Source organism: Python bivittatus, unplaced genomic scaffold (genome assembly GCF_059951505.1).
Source record: "Python bivittatus isolate LINGU-HERP-01145 unplaced genomic scaffold, Pbiv_v1 ctg000850_np1212, whole genome shotgun sequence".
NCBI classification, from domain to species: Eukaryota; Metazoa; Chordata; class Lepidosauria; order Squamata; family Pythonidae; genus Python; species Python bivittatus.
Window position 1 is genome coordinate 63,664,835 of NW_028277112.1, and position 21,727 is coordinate 63,686,561.

The window sequence follows — 21,727 nt, forward strand, 5'->3', positions numbered from 1 at the left end:
TTGGCAAGCCCATGAGAATGCTTGCTATGGTTCCTCTTGATGCTAGTGGGGTTGCAGAAAACAGGTGTGAGTGTTTGTACAAGTTTGGTCAAAGAACAAGTCTCTTAAAGGTTTTAAAAAACTAAATTGTGGCTTGGCTGAACCCCACATCTGGAGGCAGTGCAGCTGAGCAACAGAAGAAAGAAAATGTCCTCCCAGGCATTCTGACAAACATTTAAGCAAAGGTTTCCTTGAACTGAACTTGACTCTTGGTGATTCGATGGAGAGTTCTTTTAATTTTTTTTAAAAAATTGCCACTTTCTTCTTCAGGGGTGTTTTTTCAACTCTGTAATCTAGTACATGGCTTTGGGCATTCCCAGTGATTTCTTATGCAAGTACTAACAAGCTTGACCCTGCTAAACTTTTTTTGGGATCAGCTAGGGTCAGCTAGGTGCTGCTATGTCTGCTGCATTGTACAAGAATACAGTAAATGTTGGGAGGGGGAAAAAAGTATTTTTTCCTATCTTTTTCACCAGCTGAAGGCTTAAGCAAGCACGTGACAAGGCAACTGGAAAAGCTCAAGCATTTCATTCACAATGTTTTGAGGACAGCTTGAGGATTTTAAAAGTTGAGAAATGTTGCATCTTCCGAAATGGGGCTACAATGCCTCCAGAAAGTGATATACTATAATTTCTAGGAAACTGTATGGAAAAAAATATTTTTTGTTCCAGTCTTTATTGATTTACTTGATGTATTCAAATCTACATTCTTAACAACAAAGAAAAGTTGGCCAAGTAATATAAGCATCATTAAAATTGTTATGAAAGACTAAGTAACATCCCTTGTAGACCTGTTTGCTAACTTAGACACAATGACCTAGCTGTGGAAGAGCTTGGATGGCAAAACCAAAATCTTTTTGATATTGAGCCTGGGTTTTACAAGATCGAAAGTGAACAGTATTTCTCTTGCTTGCATCTAACTTCTCCTTGGAATTCTTCCCACACCATTCACAGTTTAAAAAAAAGATTTAAAACAACTTACCATTTACAGTCATTGATACATTGTCAAAGTCATGATGATCTGGTTCGTTCCAAGTCTCAAAATTCCACTTAGACACATGTTTCAATCCATACCTCTCTGTAAACCAAGCTTACAGTTATTAAAACTCGTTCATTAGACCATGAGCAAAGTCTCAAGTGAAGGACTCTTGGACCAAATAATTTCTTATTCCACATTAGCAGACTCTGCCTTTAAGAGATTTTTTTCAGATTTTTTATCCCACCTTTATTATTTTTATAAATAACTCAAGGTGGCAAACACACCCAATACTCCTTCCTCCTATTTTCCCCACAACAACAACCCTGTGAGGTGAGTTGGGCTGAGAGAGACTGACTGGCCCAATGTCACCCAGCCAACTTTTATGCCTAAGGTAGGGCTAGAACTCACAGTCTCCTGCTTTCTAGCCTGGTGCCTTAACCACTAGACCAAATTGGCTAGTAGATATACATGGATGATCAGTCTAGGATAGGACAGATTTACATATAATTTATTCTACAGTGTGGCCCCAAATTTGTCTACATAGGAAAACACAGCCAGGAACCTCTGAAGTGGATGCAACTTTCCCAAAGACTTGCAGATAAACACTGCAAGTTGCTGAATTGTAATGTTTAATCTGAAAGAAAGAAAAATAACCCTATTTTAACTATTTTGAATTAAAATAGAGTTCAAATGTATATAACGTGACCCTCAGTATATCACTCAAAGGTCTAGTATGATCCTCAACCCGAAAGCTGGTATATCCATGTGCTAGAATTTGCTTTATCTTAGCATTAATCTAGCCTCTAAATCCCATAGCATGTTATCTGTTGCCTATGGAACTCCCTGCTAATGTTCTCCCACTTACCCAACCAGAGCCATACAGCTGCATAAATTATAAGTGACAGCATATCCAAACCAATAGTTAATTACATAAAATTTAAACGAAAAATGCAGTATATTTTCATTAGCATTACTTTTTATAAATGTTTGCAGAAACACTGAGTTTGGTTAACTCACCTATATATCTTTTGGCCAATTGTACAATCAGGTTCTTCCATTCCACCACTTGCTTTTTATCATCAAAGTCAGTGAAGTATCCTGAAGGACTTCCCATCAATTCAAAACCTTCATTTAAGACAAAACAAAGGCAAAATGATTCAATCAATCAAGAACTGATAGCAGTTTTGAATTTTTCAATATAAGCCTACTTTAGTCCTCACCTGTGCACTATAGTTAATATCCAAGGAATCATGGGACCAATTTCATTTACAATGTGCATAAAGCAAAAAGGGACCCTGACACTCTACAGCTAATAATTTATGATAATGACACAGAGATAAGCTAATTAAATTATTGAAAATTCAGATCCTCTACTGGATACATTTGAAGGTGGCACTTCAGATTTCAGACCATAATTATAGCCACATGCACCCTTACCAATAATTTAAAAACTATCAGTTTAATTAGTGGTGTTCAGGTGAATGAAGCAGCCCAGTGAGAATATACTTTAAGTACTAATCTACTTTAATACAATATTTAGTATTTTATACAGCACTTTTTTAATGGCTTTCCACACATTCTCAAAATCCATATAAAAGTTCTACGGGATGAATACATTCTAGTTCTATTATCCCCTTATTACAGATTTGGAAGAGGGAATGAGAAAGGGGTTAAGGTGTATTTAGTGTTCATGGCTCAACTGAGAATTTATCAAGGACTTGCCAGATTATTTTAATCAGTACACAAGATTACTCTTCTAATTTCCTCCTGATGTGCATTCTTAAAATGCCTGTGAGAAATTGAGGTACAAAAGTTTGAGAAATCTTTTTGCAAAGTTCTACTTGGAAGGTTAAGTGTGCATGTCTGCACAAGTACAATCACTCCTCTGGCTCAGTTATTGTCCATCAATGGCAGTCTGAGTTCAGGCTATACTATTCAGACTGCAAGTGGAAGCTCCTATGATGGTGTGCTGATTCCTTCTAAAAAAACCCCCATCCTTTCACATACGCTTCGGACTGAAGTTGCGCGACCCGGATACTGCTTTTATTTTCTCATTGAAAACTAGACCTCAAAATTGCTTTTAGGAAGACACTAATTGCAATTCTTTCCTTGCTACATTTTTATACTGTTCTTTTTTTTTTTTTTAATGAGTAGCACAAAGAAGCCACAGCTTTGCAACAAAGCATATTCTTTGGTGGCAAGTTCATGCAACCTGTTAACCTACAATACAGTTTGTTTGCTTTTGGTTTAGTATGCTGTGTGAACTCAGCCCAGTGAGTTTTTCTTTAAAAAGCTAGTTAAAGAAGCCATCTCTTTACCCTCTTCACTTCAGGTAAAGGGAGTTTGGCAGAGGTGCTAAGAAGAGCTATGGGCCGGAGCGTAGAAGAATAGCTGCCAGTTGGAATTGACAAGATTTAAATAAGAGCCCTGCAACCTTTTTTGGCTGGTGGGCATGTTTGAAATTTTCAATCTCTCTCCCCACCCCCCCCCCCCCCCAGTCATCAGCTTTTCAAACAGGCCATGGGCTAAGTGATGAGGAATAGCTGAACCTGGTTTTTATGTACTCCCCCAAAGGATCATTTACAACCACCTTGAGTCTCTCTGATTTGGTGGCCTTATAAGTCATCATCATCATCTAAGAAAGGTTTTGAGATCTGCTTGAAGTCCAGGCATTTTTAGAAATAAGAATGAGGCCAAAATTTGTTGCTTTAATCTGCTGTATATCAGCTTACCATTTCCTTCCTTCCTTCCTTCCTTCCTTCCTTCCTTCCTTCCTTCCTTCCTTCCTTCCTTTTTTCTTTCTCTCTCTTTCTCTCTTTCTTTCCTCTCTCTCTTTCTTGCGCGCACACACACACGTGCATGTGTGTACATAAAAAAAATCAGCTTTACTAGGGAGACTGGCAGGTGCCAAGAAATTTGTAGGCCAACAAACAGCCTAATCTACTGATAGGCTAATGGACTGATATGAAGTAAAGCAGTTTCATATGAACAACAGGAGTAATGTTTAGCACCATCCTAAAAGCACAGAGCAGGATCCTCTGGCATTAAAAGACACAAGCCCCCATGAAGCCAGAATATATATTATATTCAATTAAAATGATGCTATGGTTTTCATTCATTCATTAGACTGATAATACTACTCCATATCCATTGAAAAACTAGATTATATCATGCTGCTCTCCACAAAACAGAGTGGTATAATAGCAAGGGCATTGCACTTTTCTTCTAGTCACAACAGATAGTTGCAGAGTCTCTGCTTCTGACAACGTTGGCTCAATATGGAAAGCCCACACATTCACTGGCATTAGATAAAGTGCCTATTAGAATATGTGCCTATCCAGTGCAAGCTATGGATTTTCTGGGATCTGATATTAAAATTGTTCAGCTGTGTGGAGCATATGCACTTCAATGCTAACATTATTTGCAAAGGCTGTGGTAACTTGCAACTGCCCTTTGTCCTTGAGGCAATGCAAAAATATCCATCAGATATGGTAGAAGTTTAACTTCATGAATTGCAACATTTGCTTGTTAAATTCTTGTAGTTTTCAAGGTAAGCAAATGACTGCACAGAACTCCAGATACCTTCACCTAAACATTGTAAAACAGATATTTGAATTGGCTGATTTTACATTTACCAGGATGTAGCTTGTTTTCCCAAAGAAGATCCATAAAGTTATCCAGGTTTGTGAAATTGTAGTGAAGTGTCCCATTTATCACCCTGAAAAAAAAAAAAAAGTGCAGGTCTTTGACGACTGCTTGAATTGAAAGTCATTTTCCCCCAAGCATAATTTTACAAACTTTTCTTTAGTAAGATAAAAGAGCAGCAAACTAATTTTCAACTTAGAACAATGTATCTCAGTTTACAATAGGGCAGAATCTTTTTGAATCTTTTTCTCCCAGCCTTATGGTGCACCAGAGGGCATGTGGTCTTCTAATTAATAGTAGAGATGTCTGCAGCTGGTTGGTTACCTGACAGTTGCTTGAATCTCCTTAGTCTGAGAATCGGTTTTTATAGAAAATAGGTTTGATGGTGTCCACTACAAGCTAAGCCTATTTCTATGAAATATTATGGAGGAGGAGGAGTTCACTTTAAGTAAGAAGGGGCAATACAGCCCAGACGAGGAGGCCATGGAAAGGAAGTGTTTCAAACAGACTCTGCTTTAAGTAAGTTACTAAGTCTGCCTGGGAATTTACTCTTTCAGTTTTCAGGATTATGTTTTTAACTCTGACTAGCATTAAGGATGTCTTTTTGAAATCCACGTGGTTCTCACTTTTGCAGTTTGCCAGTGCTGGAAAGAAATCTTACCAAGTTCATTTCTGAGCCAGGAACAAAAATGCACAGGCAGTTGCTTGAAACAGAGATCAGGTTTTATTTCCGAGAGCACAACACAGAATAGGCCACTGTTAGGGTGGCCGTGCCTTTGATTTCCCTGGGAGCCTTTTATATGGGGAAGATCCAGCTATTGTTCCTCAAAAGCGTGCAGAAGAGTGCCCGCCCTCCAGGAATTCTTAGAAATTGCACTTAGCCGGAGTTCCAAGAGGGAGCGCTCTGAAGTCAGGTGCCCCGCTGAGCTGTGGTTTCCTGCAATCAGGCATCCTGTTGAGCTGAGGTATTTGCCTGTCTAACGCTGCTTGAGTGGAATACAGATCTCTTGGGGAAGAGATCTTTTGTTATTTGATTAAGGAAATCTTTTGGCTAGGTTCAAGGAATCTTAACTCTTCCTGCCACATTTTAATCTTTTGGGTGAGCCCATTCTAACTGTAAATTTTAATCTTTCACCTTGATTGCTGTGGGAAGACTGAGTAGCAGGATGGGACAAGCAGGAAGGTTTGATTTTCTGCTTGCATGGGGGAGGAGTTTGATTTCCTTCTCATACCAGTTACATGGGACTTGGCATGTATTTGACTTGATTTCAAATACCAAGACTATGAATTGTTTCATACATGCATATCTATAACTTGATGACTGTAGCAAGAAACAATAGCTGGCACATGCAAATGGGCTACCAGAGCTTCAGCTAATGTCTCCTTGATTAGGTTTATCATAGTCAAAAGAGATGCACTGAAAGATATGACTTATGTCAGCCATTAACAAAATCAAGCCCTGATATTTCAATAAGCTTAATCCAGTTTTTGTCAATTATTTCTTCATGAATTCGGCAATTGAATAATCAAAATGTACAGCATGTGTGAAATTCAAAGGCATCTATTTACCACAGATCCTTATCTATGCAGCTGTACATATTAGAAGACCTTCTTTCCATATAGATGCATCAGCCAGCTGAACTGACTTCAGCAGAAAAAACTGAACTGGAAAGTACAGAAAAATACCTACCTACCTACCGGCCTACTTATTTATTTATTTGTCACATTTATATAGCCGCACAAGCAACTCTGTGTGAGATGGGCGGCTATATATTATCCTTCCCTAACTTGGTGCCTCCAAAGACATTCAATTACAACTCTAGAACTTGCAGCCAGCATGCAGAAAGCTGAGAGAGAGAGAGATCTCAGCCTTCTGAATGCTAACCGCAAACAAAATCAGAAGTTACATTCCCCAAACATACCCCTGTACATACATACATATATTAATTTGGAAATTTAACTTCTGATATTGTTTGCCTTCTATAAAGACATGTCCCTCTCATTATTGAGATTGCCTTTTTTGATAACAGGACCAAGGTTTTTTTTTTTCTTATTTAAGTAAACAAAACTTGTGGGAATGATGTTGAGGCCTAGATTTCATGAAAGTGATCAAACATTGATGACACTATGCTGAAATACTTTTGGCATTAAACACATTTGGTATTAAGCAAATATGTTTAGTTCCTTATTCTATTGCAAAACACAGAGAACCCCAAGGATTCCACAAAACACATCTTCGGAAAAATATAGTATTATACATTTAGATGAGTTAACCGAATATCTGCCAGGTGCTCTGTAAAACAGCACTAAACATCTTCTTGCATTTAAACAAACATTGGAATTTTATCCGTTGAATATATTTCAAGTGACATGCAGACCACAAAGAAGTAAATGCACTATGTTGGAGAAATGTTAAACAATCCTTCAGTCTGCATAGTAACACAAGTAATATACGGTGAGAAAATGATCATTACCATTTTTATCCTATAAAAGAACCAACCAAATAGTCTAATCTGCATATGGGATATGGCTAAAGCAGTGACGAGCTGGATCCTCATTCAACTGTGACTGAAATAATCCAATTGAAATCAGTGGTGCAAGTTAGTCATGACTAGCTTAAATCCCACTTATTTTAATGCAAGAGCATTTAAGTTTGGATCCAATTAATTATCTTAATATATTTGAAATAAACATGTGGAACTGGTTCACACATGACACAGCTCACTTATAATACAACCCACACTGTTCCAGGCAGATGACGATTCCTTTACACGCTAAAGAAATTCTCGAGTCATGTAACAGTGATACATATGCCCCCCCCCCCAAAAAAAGCAGAATAAGATCTCAAATCATTAGGAGTTGAGCTTCTAAGGAGCCTTTTGTTTTGTAATTGGTTGGGCCAAAACTCTCCAGGACCGAGGACAGCTCCATAACGAAGAATAAACATTCTAGGCAAGATGAAGCTGGCCGGCTGATTGTGTGAGTCCCTCAAACCTTATTTCAGCAAGCAACACAAGGCTTTAATGTTTCCAATCAACAAGGTTTTTATCAGTCTAATCAGTAAACACTCATGCACTGAAAAACATATAAACTCCAGATTCTGGTAGGTTGAACTTCCATTCTTCAAACTCACTCCCCAAATTCTGCTCTAGCTTTCTCTGTATTTGATTCTTTCTGTCATTCTTGCTTAAAGGCTTTTTTTTTTTTTTTTAATCAGGAGGTGCCTTAGGTAGCATCAAGTCTCAGACTTCAGGCTTTGGAACAGATGGTAGAGGGAGAAGTCTGCTAAGCAAGAAGTAAAACTGTGCAGGCAGATTTTTTTGCTCAAACTGTATTGCAGTCCTAAGCAACCTATCTTAACATAAGTATCTTATGTTATCCCACTCCAGCAGAGCAAGTCTGATATTTAATTCAAAACTAAAAGGAACGGGAGAAACTTCAAAATAATGAAACAACTTCCATCTGTTTAGCACTGCTTGAGAATAGAAAGTCTGACTTTCACATTTCCACATTTCATTTCAAGCTGTAGAAGGTCCATGCATCTTTGCTGTTCATTCCCCTTCCCCCAACAAAATCCCTCCGATGGGTTTCTGACCATTGAAAGCCAATAATTCTGCAAAAGGCCACTGCAAAATGCCTACGAATAAGCAAGGCACACATAAGACACAGAACTGAGAGTGGACAAAGACAGCTTTCAACCCGATAAAAGAGAATGCGGCCTGCTATTTCCTGCTTCTCAGCCAGCCTAGCTTGGCTAGCCAATTCTCTGTGCTTCCCTTGGCAACGGATACAGAACGAGAGGCAGGGAAGAGAAGAGACATGAATATCAGGAACCTTACAGCTCCTTGCTTGATGGAGGTATGTTTCTCAATTAGCCTATTTACTGTAACTCCATGTTCAGAGTTATTCATTCTGGAAGAGGAAAAAAAATAGCAGAATTGAAGCAAAGCAGAACTGTCTCACATGCTTTTTAATCAGCAAACAAGCTTGAAATGGATATAGCCATAATTCTGTTGATGCATATCTGAATTCAGCCTCAGGTTATGAAAGCTGAAATGTGGCACCAGGGTTATCTTTCAATTATTATTTTTGTTGATTGTTTTTGCTGACTAATGCTTTAATTATAGTTTCATTGCATATCTGTTTCTTACCGGACTGTAAACCGTTGAGAGTCAGTTTGAATACGGCAGTCTGTAAAGATACTGTGTAAATAAATCTAGTAAATTCTGCTTCAAATATGGGGTATAAGTAAACATTCATCAGCACTGCTTTTTAAAATACTGTTTCCTGGTATGGGAATGAATACTCTAATTTCTGGACTGAATGCTTATACTATTCAATTATAATATAACAGGTATTAAACAGCTTAGCCCATTTCCACCAGGAATGGAAGTGTTAAATTTGTTAAAGTCATTTAGTAGGGGGAAAAGAATGCAGGAATTAACCTTTAATGGTTAGCCTACAGTGGAAAAACAACATTATCTTGTTTTTAGTTATGAAGATATTAGATATCCTTCAAAATCATCTAGGTTTTATTAAATAAAGGTAGCAACTTTAGCAACTATTAAAATCAAGAATTAACAACTTTTTAAAGCAGCAGTCACCATCCCCATGAATTCACACAATTCTCGCTCAAAATATTAAATAATAATTTGTTAAAGATAAATGTGTCTGAAATATTGTAAAATTTTGAGAATGAAGATCTTGCTATCGCCAAAGATTATAGTTGCCTTTAATTTTGTTTTTAAATGTTGTTTTTATTTTACTTTTTTTAAATTGGAGTATTTGGTGCTGTGTCTAAGGGTGTCACATGGCCAGGTTAAACATTCCCTTCCTTCAGTGTCATTATGGTAACAAGACTGAAGTTGCATTTAAATGAAATAAAAAGAACAGATATATTCATGGCAGATAGATACCCATGAATGTGGAATTTTTAAAAGAAAAATGGAAATAACAGCAGAGCTCAGATATATATAATTGGCATATTCTAAGGCTCTTCATCACCTCATCTAATAATGTGAACATGTCTTGCAAAGACATTTTTGTAAGATTACCCATGTTTTTCCTCCCTTCCATTTTTTAACCATCTTGCCTCATAAAGAGCTGTTGAAACCTAGCTGATTGCAGGGGTTTTGTAAACCTTCAATAGGCCTTATAAAGATAGTACCTCTGTAGATTTTAGATCTTTTTTCCCAAGCCATCATGGCTAATCTTGCTTTTTAGTAGTTTTAGAAAACCTGTTAGCTCTTCTATATCAAGAACCTACGCAGGAGGATGGCATTCCAATTCACACTCACCTGGGGATAAGCTACACTGACTTCTGTATGAGCAGACATGCCCACAAAAGGGACAGTTTATGGTCCACCATGTTTTTCACTGTGTTTTCTGAGCCAATCACGCTAATTCTGTAGTCATATTGGGACCCTTTAAGATTCTTTCCAACCCATTCTAGGTAGTTCTAAAAATACCTTTTTAGAATAAGAGGAGCAAAAAAACTACTGTACAACCAAAACCTGTTTGGAAACTGGTGGGAATTACAAAAACAAATTAGTTAGCTGATACTGCAGGGGAAAAGTCCCTGTTTAATTCATTTATAAAAGATGTATGCCGCTTTCCAATGGTCAGTGGGCATCTCAAGCAGCTTACAAAAGAATGGTTACAAATACACAACTGAAATTCCTATCAATAAAAACACACATGAGAAAATGTAAAATTGTATGGAGTCATGTGATGGCTGAAACAATGTATTTGCTACTGTATGAGGCCTGCTTACAATCATAGCAGGCAGCCAATATAGGCAAGATTTTTCTATGGTACCAGATTTGATTCAAATTGCAAAACAAAAGGGCAAGCACCCCTTACTTCTGCTCTTATTAAGAAAAGCTGCAATCTTGGCTGCCGTAAATAATCTGACAATATTTGACCAATCATCTGAACCAGTGAGCCATCCCTATTCTTGGTTAAAAATCAAAGGCAATTGCTGAAAGAATGGCTTCACCAATTAAAAAGTAACCATTGTCAGGCTAAATGGAAGTGGGACCAGAATTCTAAATTCCAGCAATAAGAGGTCATACGGTACATAAGGGTAACTTTTTAAAGGGTAAAGCAATAAAAATTCATTAATCAACAAACTGACCCAAAAACTACAGCCAGAGGAAGTTCTGGATATTTTGGTACAAAAGGTTTTTTGGGTGGTGAAAGGAAGAATTCCTATGAATAGATGCATTTTCCATCATGGAAATGGAAAACGCAAAGTAGAATTCTTGATTTTTTAAAAAATGGCTTTCTTGTTATAAATGATTCCATTATGGTTTCACCCAAACCATAACTTGTAACACTAAATTTTGCAAAATAAAAATTATGAAAATTTGCTTGACGTGTCATTTAGATGGGTTGAAGAATTTGGAATGAGAAAGAGGAATTTTAATTATTTAGGACACAAAGTGTGTTACTCTTTTTTAATGTATAAAAGTATTTTTATTGATCCAAGATTAAATTTCTTGTCTTAGCACTATTTTTAAAGCAAACTAAGCCCAAATCATGTCTCCTATATTTAGCAAGATTCTGCAGCAGTTGTGGAAAAATGGCAGCAGTTGGGTTTTAAATAGCTACAATTTACATTAACCACGGTCAAACAAACTATTTGGCACAGTTTTCGTAATTCATAGCCAAGAAATGGCAATCCATACATCCCATCTTGCTGAAAGTGCTTCATAGGCTTGTTGGCTTATCTTATTCCTAGCAGAATTATCCCATTTTATGTATAGGCAGCATTTGAAGACACTAATCCTCATCCCCCAAGAATTTCATGCATGTGGCATGTTTCAAGTTCATAAATTTTCTGTGGATAGAACAGAGGGTAAGCTGGATCTGTTTACTGCGAGAATAAAACAACTGGTGATTTCCAGGCCCAGACTAGGATCACCAATTTTGCCTTTGGTGGCCATTCTGACATTTAACAAGCTCATACTGATCCTCATCTATGGATCCACAAAGGGTGTCTTGAGGTGATCAAGGTTTCCCAAGTCTCCTTCCACCATCCCCCTCCTTGCTCCCATCCTGGAGGCTGTGCCAGCTGGAGATCATCCAAATGGTGCTTTCTACCCTTTTCATCTCTTATGCAGTAGATGATTGATGGCATGGCCCACTCTATGAAGACGACACTCTGATTAAATTTCCCATAGCCTTCCTTGGGGCTCCCAGTTACCTGGGAGGAAACTTCAGGGCTGCTGTTCCCTTAGCAAAGGGCTGTGGGAGGCACCTCCAATTTCCACACACATCCACCCACCTGTGCCTTCTGTCTCCCTGGAGGAGCAGTGATGGATCCTCCAGAGGCTATAAGCAACCTGGCACTTAGAGCTGATAATCTGGAACCTGTGGCATTGATCAAGTTCTCCAGGAGGGAACATATAAGGAGTGGCAAGGGAAGTGGGAATGTTGATATGCTGTTGGATACCACCCCCCTCTGAAAAGTCTACAGGCAGCAAGTTATTATCCATGAGCTTTTAACCATGGGAACTGTAGGTGGTTCTTGAAGGTGGACGCAATGATGCTTTTGCTTGAGATCAGAGCAAAGGAATGTACTATTGCCAGTTCTCTCCAACTTGGCGCCCTCCTCGTGTGCTATGGTGGAACTCACATTCCCCCATTGGCCATGGCAGTGGAAGCTATAATACTAATGCCCCCTTGGAAGAGATGTATATTTCCCATTCAGAAGTTTATACACCCATCACATTTTCTGAGGTAACAGGTAAACCAGCAAAAGAATTTGAAAATGGGATGGGCCAGGCCAGGACCTGGAGAGAAAAACATTCCAGAATATATCCCTATGGGAGAAAGGGTTGGTCAGCAGTTCAGAAGGTTCCTGACTGTTCTGTTCTAAGCTCTCTCCCGTTCCTCCTGGCATGTGACCCAGAGCAGAGCATATGCAGTTCACCTGTGGTCCCCAGGAGATATAAACACACATAGATGCAACATGAGAGGAGAGCAGAAACACATGTGCACAGACACCATATGTTTGTTACACAGAATACAGAAACTTTCTATGGTCACTAGCAATAAAGGTGCTAGAAACCATTCTAGAAGTCATGCTTTGTGTGCTTTCCCAAGGAAACCATTACTCAGAAGAAACATCAACTAGGAAATGCAAAAAGTTCAGTTATATCAATCTAGAACCTTAGCTGTTAACCAATACATTGAACAGTTATTTAAATAGCAGAGGTGAACTTTGTTTAGTTGGGTTTTCACATATAAGACCAAGAATTTAACATACGGTATATAACTAAATATTTATTATTGTATCTAATCAGTGTGTAACTTTATTTTCCTTCAGTACAATAAAACAGCCATACAAAGGATAACTAGAGTTATTAATCCACTCAGTAGTAACTCTAGTGGATATTTATGCACTAAAAATGGCATCCAGAAAAGGTAGTGATTCAGTAAAGGTAATATTAAAATAAGCAAAAATTTCCAGACATACATTTAGCTAATTTAACAGAAATACAGGGTATGACAATCTAGATGAAAAATATATTCAGACCATATAATTAATTGCTCAAAACAGCTGTTTTGCTGTTCATCTGGTTATTTTGAGAGTGATCAAAATAACAAATACAAGGCTGATCAGCTAAACCTTTGATTGGTTCTAGCAGGAAAAACATTTGAAATAAAAAATATCAGATATGGGTTTGTGTCTTCAATGTAATTACGCATTCCTTCACCTCATTAGTTCTAGGTGATGCCTAAAATTATCACCTAGGAGACTTAGTTTAAATTTTTGCAATTTTCTTACACATTCTGTTATAAGGCTAAAGGCAAATACGAGTTTTCTTTGTTTATTATGTAGAATTCTGCAGAACATAAAGGCCTCCATGTAATTTTGTGAACTCTGGATTTGACTAATATATACTACTTTAAGTAGAAAATTCAAAAAACCCATATTAAAGTAAGTGAAGCTGCACCTTGGAATGTAGCCTTGTTTCAATTATAGCCATTATTGTTAATAATAATTTAATCCTTGCAATTTAAGTACATCAGAATTTCTTGCTGATTCTCCTATAGATTAAGCCAGCTGTGTGCATCATATGAAAATAAGTACAAGTGGTTTTCTAAAAGGTTCATCAGTAAAGAGAACCAAGTTACTATGATTGCTCTTTAACTCATAACTTCTTTATGAGTTAAACTATTGGGAGGGGGTTAGATCAATTATTACACAGTCTATGGTTTAAAGGCATATCGCTTGTTTAATGTTTGCCATTGAAACATGAACAAACAGTTGAGTCAACAGATCTATAATTTAGAAGAAGACAAGAAGAAACATGAAGAAGCTTCAGATTGTACTTTGTAATCCTTCATTCATGCTCTTCAATGTTTACCTAGCTCTGACTATTGCTTGTTTGTGTTACCGCCTACAAGTATTAAAATGTATCTTGTACAGTCCTTAGTGCGGACTTGCTTCGATGCAGATGACCAGGAGGACTGTGAGATTCAAGTGGGGTCTTCATTATCACACCTACACTGCAGCACAAGACAAGTAAGAATAAAGCTTTTTCTCCACATTTCACAGAGGAAGGAACCATATAAATGTTAATGCAGCAGCAGATTCATTAGAACAATAGGTTTTTTTTTAATCAGAAGAAATAGGCTTTTAATACAGTACAAGATTGTATACTCCTATGGCTATTTACATTTGGTGTTCTGCAGAGTGTATAGCTTAATTCTCTTTTAGTAAACTTGAAGAGGATGCCTTAAAAATAAGTTAAATATTTCTCAGAATAATTACTGTTGAGAATTTACTATATATAATCTATTTTTTTTAAAATTTTAAGCACAGTTTTCGATTCATAGAGACTTTCCTCCATTTTTGTTCAGCAAGGAGTTCTGGACACTCTCTGTTATAGTGGACCATACAAAGCCACAAGATTTGCACAGCATTTCTCTTGATCATTCTAAACATATACTGTTTATACTATAAGCAGTCTTTATTGTAATTTAATTCAGCCTTATACTTCAATGACCTTGCTATTAAGGGTGCAGCTCCATGGTTCTCTCAAAATGGAAGATGTGTTCATTTTATTTAATTATTTGATCTTTATTAGATCTGTAGCTAGGAGTATAGTGTTATCAATTATGGCACTGGGGACTGTAGAATGGTCTCCCCTCCTATTTCCTTCAGCTGTTGGTGCTCAGCTCACTTAAAGCTTGGGAATATTAGGAGCTGCTGATTGATTGGTCATTTGTCTGCTTGTGGAGCTTATAAAACCATCCCAATGATTATTTTGTTGTACCCATGCTTCCATTCTGCTTTTAATGTAGGATTATAAATACCCTAAATGTCTGGCAAGGCTGAGTAAAAATATCTGAAATAAATATTATCCCCATATGGAGATATGCATATTAAGGCTGACCTAAAAACAGGCTACTCAATGCACTAAACATCTGGTGTAGGCAATGAGATTCTTAATTAGCTGCTTCACAATCCATGCCTCACAATCCTAAACAATATGCCATACTATAGTGGGCTCCTGATTTATTCAAAATAAAAAACCAGAATGCTTATGCTTTTATCATGAAGGCCCAGAATAAGGTGATAACTGAAAGACACCAATGTGAAGTAACCCTAAGCCAAGAAAGGGCACTTGTGGATTATATGTGACCCCAACCCATATTTGTAACCTCCTGAGTACCCCAGAACTTTACAGCACAATTTCTGTATTTTGTCTCATCTCACCCCCCCATGTGCAAAATAGATGCTTCTTTGTTCCTTAAGGAATGGGGGGGGGGGACCCAAACTCAATGACACCCAAAATACCACAACCAAAATTTGTGGATTTATAATTTTCATTTGAATTAAAAATGTATTGAATAAATGTTGAAAATAAAAACAGCATAATAAAAAATAAAAATGAAGCAGAAACAAAACTACATAGGAGCATTTAAAAAAACAAGCCATAGTTCTGGGATATATACAAGAACATCTTAAAGAAAGATAATAAATGTAAAGTCTTCTTCATGCTAAGCTCAGTTCCTGGTGACTTTATGGGCACTTTTTGTAGAACTTTTGGCAACAGTATGGAAGTGGTTCATTGCTGACTTATTCCAAAATATTTTTCAAGTTCCTAGCCTCATCTCTAGTCCTCAGATTTCCTAGTACTTTCCCATCCAGGTACTAACCAGCTCTGATCCTGGTTAACTTTTACAAGATCAGTCAAGGTCAGTTAGGCACTGCCACCCACTATAAACAAGGTTGGTCTGGTACTCTATTTAAGATTTCTAGTTAAAAAGATACTTGTATAGACGAAGATAACTATTAGCAATTACTTTGGTAATATAACCAAGAAATAGAAAGGCTATATTTATAAAACAATCCTTAGCTAAAGGATTCAAGACTCTTTGCTGTTGCATTAATTTTTCAGCACTTTCCATTTTTAATTTATTTTTTTTTAATTTTTAATTTCCCATACTTTTAAATTTGTCAGCAGATTTATATTCTCCCTTTCACTGAGTATTACTGCTTTTATAATAAAACTGGCAACTATCAACAAAAATGGAACTGATGTTTTATTCTGTAGATCTTACCAAAAATAGACAATAAAGCCACTCTATTGCAGTTTGATTTTTCCAATCCCCCCCCAAAACCCCCAAAATAACTAAATTAAACAAAATTATGTAAGCTGTTGGCTATCCGTTAGGGATGAAGGGCTAGGAATGCTGTGGTTTCTTGTGGTATATTATGCTTAGATGATAAACTATATGTATCCTGGCCATTGCAAATTATTTGGTTGCCATTCGTCAGAGAAATCATTCAAGGCATCCTGGAACCATCCAAAGTGCCTATGAAAGGCATGGAAGATGGTCTTATCATTCATCCATCATTTGGGGGGGGGGGGGTTGACATCTTTTTTCCTTCACCTAGGCAAAGCATGGATTGGAAACAGTGTATGTTCCTCTAGATAGGAGTGGCGTTTCTCTGATCCTAGCAGAACACAGATGTAGCGTTTTTAAACATATTGCTTCAAAGCTGTGCAACAAGATTCTCTTCTAAGCTTCTACTGTTCATAATGGTTTATTAAACTGCATGGTGTAATATGTAGTTGTAGACAATCATAAAAACTAAAGTACAGAATTAAAAAAATTTTCTAGCCTCCACCATTACAGTAAACTTAATATTTTAAAAATTTGGTTTAACTGGACCAGAATCAGTGGGAGAAAGCAGGACATATACTGAATAAAAATAATTGCATTCACTTGAGTCCCAATACAAGAAAGTTGCAAGTTTATATGTAATGATGTACTATTTTCAACAAGTAATCTTTTTAAAGCACAGGAACTGATTAAAGCTGGTCCAGAATGAAACAGGAAATGGAGACAGCCACAACAGAAAATGGATCTCTTCTCCAGTTTTATATGGAAAGAAAGATTCCTGAAAAGGTTAGCAAAACAGCAGTCATCAAGAACCAACTAAGAAAAAAATGTTCCTGCAGCATGAAAACAACAAAAAAGGCCATTCTGGACTTCTTTCCCGTGTTACAATGGCTTCCCAAATACAACTGCAAAGAATACATCTGGGGAGACGTTATGTCGGGACTGATCATTGGGATAATTTTAGTTCCTCAAGCAATAGCCTATTCTTTGTTAGCTGGTCTGAAGCCAATTTACAGCCTTTACACCTCATTCTTTGCCAACATCATCTATTTTCTCATGGGCACCTCCAGACACGTGTCTGTGGGCATTTTCAGCTTATTAAGCTTAATGGTTGGACAGGTTGTGGATCGAGAATTGCTGCTGGCAGGATTCAACCTGAATGATGACCCGCAGCAAGTTGTTGGTGACGAAGTCCATCTGAACTTCACTATCTACAATTTTACCCTTGGCGTGATCAGCAATGAGTGTGGGAAAGAATGTTATGCTATTGGGGTAGCTACAGCACTGACCTTCATGGCTGGAGTTTATCAGGTATTATCTTTCCCTACCCCTTTCTCAACACACATAGATTTGCAAATGTAAACTTAAGGTATAGTCCATCTGAAGAGATAAACATTTCTAGAGAAGGTAGGGAAACTGGATCCCCCCAAGAACAATTAAAAACAATCAAATATCAAACAGAAGTAAGCATAGTGAAACAAAGAAATAGTAAACAACCAGATCAATAGAGTGGATGCTTGTAATTAAGTGGATTCTAGAAGAAGGCTTGGCAGACCTTTCTGCAATGGATTCAAATTAAATTACTTGGCAGATTTGTTTCATTTATTTATTTAATTCAACTCTAAGGCCACCCAACCCCTCAACAACTCTGGGTGGCTTACAATTGAAAAGGTAATGACAGGTATATATTAAAAAACAAACAAACCCAAAACAGCCAATTTAAAGACTAACTCCACATCACAAAAACAAAACATAGGAACTTGACCACCATCTTCCCTTAAAGCCTGGGAGAACAACCAAGTTTTTAACAGTTTATGGAAAGTCATTAAGGTGAGAGCAACATGGATCTCTGGGGAGATGTTATTCCAGAGAGCAGGCACTACCAGCACTGAGAAAGCACAAAAGAGGCTATTTTATCTGCTGCTTTATCTGCTTCTTGTTATTGTCATGGAATTATTTTGTCTGTCTGTTTTTATCTTATCTGGGTCTGATGCCTCGAGAATATTAAGTGTGCCTTTAATGAAATAAATAAAACTTTAAAAGCTAGGAGAAAAAGGACAAACTGTTTCCCATATTATTTTACTTATCTAAAACCTACACTTGCAAGTGTAAAGCTTCTCCCAGCAAGCTTGATTGGAAACAGATAATCAGGCACTCAGGGATAAAAGAATTTCTGATAAATAGATGTACAGGAGAAAAGAGAATTGAGCTATTATAAAAGAACACCATATCAGATGTATACCTATTTATTGTGAAATCAAAGTTTAATTTCTTGTACCTCTTTCTCCCACATGCACTATTTAGCAGGCTTGAAGCCAACCTCTTCTGAGCGGGAGGACACCTATCTCTTGTTTGCAAATGGACTAATCTGTTTTTAGGCTGTTTGCTTGTGACCTTCTGAAAACTGGGTCTCAAATTGAGAGATAGGGATGCACCTTTCTCACTTTACCTCCCAGTTCCCTCTGATGTTTGCTGGATGTGATCTTAGCAAAACACCGTGCATCTGGACTTAGGGATAATTTTGTGTAATTTGATAAACACATAACTCTTTTCCAATGAGACATCAAGCCATGCAAAAAAGAGACTGGGAGTAAAGTGGGGTTGGAGAAACATGGGACAAACAGGGCTAGGCACAGTAATAAATATTTACATAACTTACTCAAAGAGTAAAGAGAGAGCTGGGGAGGGGAGTAACTTTAAAAATGTCAAATGTGCGATGCACAGATAAACACTTCTGCAATAGCATACTTTTATTGTGCTAATAACTGATTGTTTGGATAATTCTGGGCTTGCCATTATTTATCTGTAAAACTGTGCTCTTTGGTCCAGGATAAACTGGGAGAAAATAAGATGTTCTAAAATGCCACAGAGGTAGCAACATCTTCCTCCTGTATATCTCAAATAGTGTTAACCTGATCTTGTTTTTCTTGTAGGTTCTGATGGGAATTTTCCACCTTGGGTTTGTATCAGTATATCTTTCTGAGCCTGTGTTGGATGGCTTTGCCACTGGTGCTTCGTTAACTATTTTAACAGCTCAAGTTAAATACCTCATTGGAATAAAAATCCCACGTACCCAGGGATACGGGATCCTGATAACCACTTGGGCTAACATTTTTCAGAACATTTCTCAAGCAAATCTATGTGATGTGATCACAAGCACTATCTGCATTGTTGTGCTGGTCACCGCTAAGGAACTGGGAGATAAGTATAAACACAGGCTCAGGATCCCTCTTCCCACAGAGCTGGTGGTAATTGTGGTTGCCACCCTGGTGTCCCATTATGGGAAGCTGAAAGAAGTTTATGCAACCAGCGTATCAGGTGAAATTCCTACTGGATTTATACCACCCCAAGTGCCCAGCTTTCACCTTATGCAAAGAGTTGCTGTTGATGCTCTCCCACTTGCCATTGTTGGCTTTGCTTTCACGGTTTCACTCTCCGAAATGTTTGCCAAAAAGTATGCCTATACTGTCAAGGCCAATCAGGAAATGTTTGCCATTGGCTTCTGTAATATCATTCCAGCTTTCTTCCACTGCTTTGCCACCAGTGCAGCTCTAGCTAAGACTCTGGTCAAAACATCCACAGGGTGCCAGACCCAGGTATCCAGCATTGTGAGTGCAGTGGTTGTACTGCTGGTGCTGCTATTCTTCGCTCCCCTCTTCTTCAACCTACAGAAATGTGTTTTGGCTTGCATCATCATAGTGAGCCTAAGAGGAGCCCTTAGAAAATTCAAAGATATTCCTCAACGCTTCCGCCTGGACAAAGTAGATGCGCTGGTCTGGTGTGTTACCATGCTCTCATCTGCCTTGATCAGCACAGAAATGGGGTTGTTGGTTGGGGCTGTTTTTTCAGTCTTCTGCATTATTGGCCGCACCCAGTGCCCACATGCTGCCTTGTTAGGGCAAATCGGGAACACTGTCTTCTATGAAGATGATGGGGAATATAAAGACCTTCTTCCAGTTCCAAAGATCAAAATCTTCCGTTTTGAAGCACCACTTTATTACGCAAACAAGGACTTCTTCCTAAAGTGCCTCTACAACAGGACAGGGCTGGATCCTGCACTTGAAGTCGCCAAAAGGAAAAAGTCCAAGAGGAAAGGACAACAAAATCAGGATAAGCAACTTGGACAGAAAGAAATGTCACCATGCTTGGTGACTAAGGACAGTGACTTTCATGCAATCATCATAGATTGTTCTTCCATTCCATTTTTGGACACAGCTGGAGTGAGCACATTAAAAGAAACACTCAAAGACTATCAGGAATTGAAGATCAGTGTATATTTGGCCTGCTGCAATCCCTCAGTGATAGCTTCCCTGGAAAAAGGAGGCTACTTTAAGAGCACAGACAAAGACATGCATGAACTGCTGTTTCATAGCATATCTAATGCTGTCCAGTTTATGAGAGAGAGAGAAATTACAACAGATGACTCTGTCGTCTAGTCCAATAATTGGCACTTTGGAGATTCTCTGTTCATTATGCAGAGATTGTGGTTTTCAACATGCCTGGACCTGAGTTCTTCCTTGAGAACCATTTGGTAATATGGAATACACTCGCAAAGCCTTTCCTTTCACTAAGCAGTGAATGTGTAACCCCAAAATGAATCTTAATCAAATAAAGTTAGACATGGTCCACTGTTCAATGTAACTATAAACAAAACCAATTCTGATCTACCTCTGATCATTGTTTAGTGATTTGACATCCTGCCACAAGCTCCCGTGTTGTTCTTCCTGTTCTTCATGCAAAGGAAGGAGACCAAAAGCTTCCATCCTCAGTGTTGAACAAAGCAAAGTTTGCCATTATGTTCAATCTCAAGGAAATGTGATTTATACCAAGTGTTCCTGTGAACAAATAAGGTTCAGGGTGTAGTTTCATACTGTAGTTTGTTAACTTGCTGCAACTTATTTTCATAATACTAAGCCATTATTTAGCATTATATCTGCCTCAATATATGATGCAATTCTCTTAGGTCTTCTTTAATGAAGATCAGGTGTTTCTTTCATGGGGTCTTATACTTGTTTTTCTTTTCAAAGTTTCATCCAGCATGGGGTAAATGAAAGCTCTATTTCTTGATTTGATCTTGACGGTAATCAAGATAATGGCAAGGAATATCAGAAATTATGTTCAGAAAGGATAATTTTTTAAAAATCAAATAGCCACACAGAGACAATAGCTTCACTTACTTATGTTGGAGGTTCTTTGTTGGCTAAACTGCAGAGCATTGGTAAGTCTTCTCCCCAAACGGTATTTTAAATGTGTGTCCTATCAACCAGAACAGCTCAAAGCATTTTGGGATCAAAGACAAAATTACAATTGATGCCCTTTACTATAGTGGAAATAGTCTTGCTATCTAGGGCATTTTAAACAATAGCAGAGAAGACTGAACTATATTTTTAATAAACCATAATTATTTTGTTTTTGAGGG

At 37.7% G+C, this 21,727-nt stretch overlaps 2 protein-coding genes across 3 annotated transcripts in view; one reads left to right on the forward strand and one right to left on the reverse strand.

Moving 5' to 3' along the window:
* The window catches only part of IDUA (alpha-L-iduronidase), a 53,902-nt gene that overhangs the window by 27,154 nt on the left and 5,021 nt on the right, over positions 1-21,727 (reverse strand). For both annotated transcript variants that reach the window (XM_015888707.3, XM_025169005.2), the window contains exons 3-5: positions 4,653-4,735; positions 2,035-2,142; positions 1,021-1,116 (exon numbers count right to left, since the gene is read on the reverse strand). In XM_015888707.3, coding sequence (XP_015744193.1) covers positions 1,021-1,116; positions 2,035-2,142; positions 4,653-4,735 — 287 coding nt within the window. The remainder of the gene's footprint in view (positions 1-1,020; positions 1,117-2,034; positions 2,143-4,652; positions 4,736-21,727) is intronic.
* On the forward strand, positions 8,474-21,193 carry SLC26A1 (solute carrier family 26 member 1). Its single transcript, XM_025169004.2, has 4 exons — positions 8,474-8,520; positions 14,102-14,197; positions 16,986-17,619; positions 19,242-21,193. The coding sequence occupies exons 3-4, from the start codon at positions 17,014-17,016 to the stop codon at positions 20,742-20,744; spliced, it is 2,109 nt and encodes a 702-aa protein (XP_025024772.1). The 5' UTR covers positions 8,474-8,520; positions 14,102-14,197; positions 16,986-17,013; the 3' UTR covers positions 20,745-21,193.